The 6,873-nt window shown below is 41.0% G+C and overlaps 1 protein-coding gene across 4 annotated transcripts in view; it reads left to right on the top strand.

Moving 5' to 3' along the window:
- The window catches only part of GNL3L (G protein nucleolar 3 like), a 27,009-nt gene extending 25,360 nt beyond the window's left edge, over nt 1–1,649 (top strand). For 2 of the 4 annotated variants that reach the window (XM_024767178.1, XM_024767180.1), the window contains one exon: nt 1,341–1,476. In XM_024767178.1, the coding sequence (XP_024622946.1) occupies nt 1,341–1,423 (83 nt within the window). In that variant the 3' untranslated portion in view covers nt 1,424–1,476. Of the gene's footprint in view, nt 1–1,340 lie in introns of all 4 variants that reach the window. The other 2 variants (XM_024767177.1, XM_024767179.1) reach the window with 2 other exon arrangements.
- Nucleotides 1,650–6,873: the final 5,224 nt, after the last annotated feature.

The following is a 6,873-nucleotide window of genomic DNA, read 5'->3' as shown; positions in this document are numbered from 1 at the left end:
CTGAGAATTTGTGTTTCTAACTGGTTGCCAGTTAGTGGTGATGTTGCTCCTCTGGGAACCACACTTGGAGAACCATTGGCCTAGTTTTATGTATCAAATACCCACCATTTATTTGTCACCTGCTTTCTATGTGTTAAGAAGCTTTCAGGCTATATATGTTTACTTTATCAATAGGCGATATACTCAAAATCCAAAGGGTACAAAAGAATATACAATAAAATGTCTCCTTCCAATCCCGCAGTCTTCCAGGCATCCCTCCAGAGGCAACCAGTTAATTTCTTGTATCTCATTCCTGAGATAGGTACACAGGCAAATATCTGTATATTCTTTGTTCTCTTTTTGTAGACAGAGGCTAGTCTCCTGAACATATAGTTTTGCCACATCATTTTTCCACTCAATATATATTATAGATATTTACCCATCAATTCACAAAAGAACGTCTCCCTTCATTTCGATGGTGGTCTGCTGTATGGCTGGTCCATTTAGGTCTTCATGCTATACTAATTTTCACTAACTCATTGCAAAAGTCTTATTCTCATTTGGTAAGTGAGGAAACTGGGGCCCAGAGACATTAAGTGACACACTCAAGGTATTTGATGGGGCCAAAATGCAAACCTAGATTTGACTGATCCCATGAGCCCTGTTCTTTGAACTAGACTATGTTCATAACCATTCGCTCTTGGCCTGATTCCACGCTGAGTCCTGGGAGTAGAGATGAATTGCCCTTGAACTGCTGGTCTTATTGGGGAGTGGGGAGGAGACGAGAAAACAGACATTGGCAACACAAAGTGATCACTGTGAAGACATAGAAAGCACAGTGCGGGAACCTAACCCAGCCTGGAGGTCGTGGTGGGGTAGGGGTGATAAGAGAAGGCTTCCAGAAGGAGGTGATGTCTGAGGGGAATCCTGAGGAACAATAGGGTGTGGCTGGAGGATGGAGGTGAGCATTCAGGCTCAAAGCCCCTACTGCCATCCTGCTCCTTTGCCGTGAGAGCTTTGAGGGTCATGGCAGAGTGCTAATAAGTTCAACACAGTAAAAGAAAACAGCTGTTTTGATACTAGGAAGAGAAAAATACTTGAAGCTCAGTACTCTGACACTCTGAGATACAAGCTATTTTGGGGTGATCATTTCATAGGTAGACAAATGGGTCTTCCTGTGAGGCTGAGCAGTGGCTGCCATTAGCTCACCAGTTGTTTTGTTTAGTGTTGGGTGGGGAGGGGGCGGTTAGGGAGCCAGTTTGGGAGTTTGGTGCAGACCAGGGTAAATGTAGGCTAGCTCCTGCAGGCCTCCTATTGGCAAGCCAGCCACCAAGTGACTGCCCATTTTTCTCCATCTGCAGATAAACTCGCCAGCAAGCTGTCTGATTCCATGATGTCCGCCCTTGACCTCTCTGGCAATGCTGATGACAGTGCTGGTGACTGATCCACTGATCTCACCTCCTTCCCCTACTCCAAGCATCAGTTCCAGTGGAAATAACAGATGAAATGGTTTGCTTCTCCCTGAAATTAAAAGAGCCCCTTCCCCCAACCCCCCTTCCCTCCATTCTCCAGGGAAAAAAAGTCCCAAGTGTCTGAAACTGACAAACCCAATACCCTTATTTAATCTGTATTCTGTTTTCAAGAGAAATTAAAAAAAAATTATCAGCAGATCCCTTATGCTAACAATTTATCCCCCACCTTATAGGTTGGGCTGGTTGGAGGGCCGACCCCTCACAAAACCCTCTTGGAGAGCTAAACATGCAACTGGAGGCTAGGCTGCTCGTAGATCTGGGGCTTCCTCGGTGGTGGTGGGGGTGATGATTTCTTTACCAGTCTACGACAAAGCTCAGCAGCAAGACATCCCTGCAATGGGCTGCAGGTCACACATCTTCCTCCCACCCAAGCCCACAGATCCTCGCTTGGGTGGCAGCAGGAGTAGGGGGAACAGTGATGAGCCTTCTGAGTCTCTGGAAGGGTTTAGGGATAGAATAGAGGAAAGAAGACAACACACAAGCCTGGCTGGTGCTGAGGTGTGGTAAGCACAGCCTGTTCACACAAAGGGGAAGTAAGGTACCTCTTGGTAGGTTGCTGCTGAGGGGCATTTCTGGGCAGACTGTGAGTTGGAATCGCTTGAACTGAAGCACTCTGGCTGGGACCCGTCATTGTGTGACCATGTCTCACCCAGCACCAGCATTTGAATTCCATGATTCAAAAGAGTTCTGGTATCATTTATTCATAGGCTGCATCCTCAAGAGCTGCTATATGAGGGGTATACCAGCAAACTCCTTTTCTGGTGTCTAGAAGACATTATACCCCATAAAAATATTAGCCACCTCTTCTGGGGGAGCATACTCCATCAGAAAAAGACCCAGGCAGTGTCAGGGCCCCTCAGAAAGGGACTAGGGTAAATGATGGCAACAGAAACACAGTATCTTACTTTACCAGGGGTTGTTTGGGTTATGCATAGGACTTCAGTTCCTAGCAGTCTACCTGAGACTGGACATGTTTGAAGGGAATGGGTGTTAGATTGCAGGCTTTGCCCCCCACTCCAAACTTCCACATCATCTATGGATCCACAGCCACATCTTAGCCTTGCCTCTCTTGCTGTCACCCTATTCAAATCCTGAGACTGGAACCGTGTGATGGCCTGATAGGCCCTTGGTTGCAGGATGGTTAGCAGGGAAGTGCAGACCACTTCTGCATTCTGGGGCAGCCAGAGGAGAGGATTACATACTGCTTGAGCACAAACTGTACCAGACCCTGAAAACCTGTTACCTCCTTTAGCCTTCAATACAGCTCTGCCAGTAAGAGGTTAGTCTCCCCATATGAAAGATAAGTAGGTTCAAAGTTGTCAGGAAGTACCCAAAACAACATATTAAGTGGTGCCAGGATTGGAACCCAGGTGTGATAAAAACATTATTCAGTCCCTTTCCTCTGCATTGTACTGCCTCCTTAACATTAAGTACCTACGGTGTGCCAGCCTCTGTTATCAAGTCTTTTAAATACATTCTCTCTTTTTTTGGCTTTAAAAAATAGGGCCTTGATAAAATGCCACTCCAAATACTCTTTAATGGGGTCCAACTTACTTTACACTATCCTATCAAAATCTCCTGATAGATAATAGTGCTACAATGAAAAATTGCATACCAGGACAGCTAACGCCATTTTATAACCATATGACAATTCATAATTTAACTTTAAAAATATTTTCTAATACTCCTAAGAGATACTGGTAACTAAATACTAGGAATAAGAGGTATCTTGTTGAGTAAGAAACATCATGGGAACAAAATTTGGCCCAAGTCAAACAGAAGAACTAAAGTAGTCATGTCAGGATAAGAATTTGGGATTCCAGATTTTCTACAGCATATCACAAGTTTTCTTTTCTGCTTTTTTTAAACAAATTTATTTATTTATTTATTTATGGCTGAGTTGGGTCTTTGTTGCTGCGTGTGGGCTTTCTCTAGTTGCAGTGAGCGGGGGCTACTCTTCGTTGTGGTGTGTGGGCTTCTCCTTGCAGTGGCTTCTCTTGTTGCAGAGCACAGGCTGCAGGTGCACGGGCTTCAGTAGTTGTGGCATGCAGGCTCAGGAGTTGTGGCCCACGGGCTCTAGAGCACAGGCTCAGTAGTTGCGGCGCACAGGCTTAGTTGCTCCGCGGCATGTGGGATCTTCCTGGACCAGGGCTCGAACCCGTGTCCCCTGCATTGGCAGGCGGATTCTTAACCACTGTGCCACCAGGGAAGCCCTATCACAAGTTTTTTACAATGCTATTTTTCGAGTCTTTTCCCTCTTGCTTTTTTTTTTTTAAAGTATAATTTATATACAATAAAGTTCACCCTTTATAGTGTAAGTTCTGTGAGTTTGGACAAATGTATACAGTAGTGAACTACCATCACTATCAAGGTATAGTTTACATCACCCCCAAAACTCTTGGAACTCTTTGTAGTCAACCCCTACCCCCACCCTCAGATTCTGGGAGCCCCCGATCTTTTTTCTGTCCCTATAGTTTTGCCTTCGTGTGAATGTCATGTAAAAAGAATCATACAGCATGTAGGCTTATTTTATGCCTATAGGTATAGAATAAACTAACCTCTCGTGTACTTAGAATAAGATAACCTCTGGTGTACAGTTCTATAAGCTTTGACAAATGCATAGAGTTGTGTAACCAACACAATCAAGGTATAGAACAGTTCCATTACCCTCTGCTCTCCTCCGTCAAATTCATCCCTGCTACTTTATAGTAAAAACCTCCCTACCTCTTAACTCCTGGCAACCCTGATTTGTTCTTTGTCCCTATAGTTTTATCTTTTGGAGAATGTCATATAGATGGAATTATACAATATGTAGCCTTTTGAGACTGGCTTCTTTCACTAAGCACATTTGAGATTCATCTACATTATTGGGTTTATCAGTAGTTCCTTATCTGAGTTACACTCCATTGTCTGGATGTACCACCGTTAGTTTATCCATTCCCCGGTTGAAGGGACATTGGGTTGTTTCCAGGTTTGGGTGATTACAAATAAACCTGCTGTAAACATTTGCATGGATTTTTTTGTGTTTTCATTTCTTTAAATACTTAGAGTTGGTTTGCTGGGATATATGGTAAGTATATGGTTAACAGGCTCAGAAACTGCTAAACTTTCTCAAAGTAGCTCTACCATTTGGCATTCCCATCAGTGTGTGAAAATTCTCCACACCTTTTCCAGCAGCTGGCATTGTCAGTTTTTTGACATTAGCTAATCTAGTAGGATGTAGTGGTATCTCATTGTAGTTTTGATTTGCATTTTTCTACTGACTAATGATTTGAGAGTATTTTCATGTGCCATCCAAATATCTTCTTTGGTAAAATGTTCAACTCTCTTGCACATTTTGTATTGGGTTGCTCATTTTATTGTTGAGTTTTGAGAATTCTAATTGGATAAAAATTGTTTATCAGATATATGTATGTTTTGTAACATTTTTTCTCCAGTCTGTGGCTTGTCTTTTCATTCTTTAAAAAGTGTCTTTTTTCATTCTGAAAAAGCTTTTCATTTATGGCCACACAGCATGCAGGATCTTAGCTCCCCAACCAGGGATTGAACCCGTGCCCCCTGCAGTGGAAGCCCAGAGTCTTAACCACTGGACTATCAGGAAAGTCCCCTGAAAAAGCTTTTAAAACATTTAAAATTAAAAAAAATATTGTGGTAAAATACATAAAATTTACCATCTTAACCATTTTTAAGTATAGAGTGGCATTAAATTTATTCACATTTGTGCAACCATCACCACAATCCATCTTCAGAACTCCTTTCATCTTGCATAACTGAAAGTCTACCATCTAAACACTAATTCATCCTCCCCCCAGCCCCTGACAACCACCATTCTACTTTCTGCCTCTGAATTTGATTACTCTTGGTACCTCATATAAGTGGAATCATACAGTATCTCTCCTTCTGTGACTAGCTTATTTCACTTAGCATAATGTCTTCAAGGTTCATACATGTTGTAGCATGTGGCAGAATTTCCTTTTTAAGGCTAAATAATATTCCATTGTAGTGTACACCATATTTTGTTTATCCATTTACCCATTGATGGACACTTGGGTTGCTTTTACCTTTTGGCTATTGTGAATAATGCTGCTTTAAGTATGGGTAAACAAATATCTATTTGAGTCCCTGCTTTTAATTCTTTAGGGTATTGCTGGATCATATGGTAACTCATTTTTAATTTTTTGAGGAACTGCCATACTATTTTCTGTAGAGACTGCACCATCTTATGTTCCCAACAAGAGTGCTCTAGGATTCCAGTTTCCCCGCATCCTCACCAACACTTTTTCTTTTCTTCCTTTCTCTTTCTTTCCCTTCCTTTCCTCCCTCCTTCCCTCCCTTCCTTCTTTTTCTTTCATCATCCTAAAGGGTGTGAAGTGATATGTGATTTTGATTTGCATTTCCCTAATGATTAGTGATGTTGAGCATCTTTTCTTGTGCTTATTGGTCATCTGTATATCTTCTTCACCCATTAAAAAATTTTTTTATTGTTGAGTTGTAGAAGTTCTTTATATATTCTGCATATTAACTCCTTATCAGATATGATTTGCAAATATTTACTCCCGTCTCCTGGATTGCCTTTTCATTCTGTTGATTGTATCCTTCAATGCATAGTTTTAAATTTGGATATAGTTCAGTTTTTTCTTTTGTTGCCTGTACTTTTGGTGTCATACACAAAAAATCATTGCCAAATCCAATGTCATGAAGCTTTCTGCCTATGTTTATTTCTAAGAGTTTTGTAGTTTTTGCTCTTACATTTCGATCTTTGATCTATTTTGAGTTTTTATGTATGGTATAAGGAAAGGGTCCAACTTCATTCTTTTGCATGTGGATATCCAGTTTTCTCAACTCTATTCTTTATCTAAACAGTGTCTTTTGAAGAGAAGACATTTAAAATTTTGATGAAGCTTAAAAAAATTCTTTATTGGCATATAGTTGCTTTACAATGTTGTGTTAGTTTCTGAGGTACAGCAAAGTGAATCAGTTATATGTATACATATATCCACTCTTTTTTAGATTTCCTTCCCATTTAGTTCACCGCAGAGCATTGAATAGAGTCCCCTGTGCTATACAGTAGGTTCTCATTAGTTACCTATTTTATACATAGTAGTGTATATATGTGAATCCCAAGCTCCCAGTTCATCCCATCCCCCCTTCCCTTTGATGAAGTTTAATTTATTATTTTATTCTTCTATGGAATATGCTTTTGGTGTCATATCTAAGGAATCTTCGTCTAACACAAGATTACAAAGGTTTTCTCCTGTGTTCCCTTTAATGAGTTTTATAGTTTTAGGCTTTACATTGAGGTCCATGAGCCATTTGGGGTTAATTTTTGTATATGGCACCACGTTCTTTTTTTTTTTTTTTT

This window comes from Neophocaena asiaeorientalis, unplaced genomic scaffold (genome assembly GCF_003031525.2).
Source record: "Neophocaena asiaeorientalis asiaeorientalis breed wild unplaced genomic scaffold, Neophocaena_asiaeorientalis_V1.1 scaffold313, whole genome shotgun sequence".
NCBI classification, from domain to species: Eukaryota; Metazoa; Chordata; class Mammalia; order Artiodactyla; family Phocoenidae; genus Neophocaena; species Neophocaena asiaeorientalis.
Note: the sequence above shows the minus strand (reverse complement) of the source record. Positions and strands in the feature narration are given on the sequence as shown.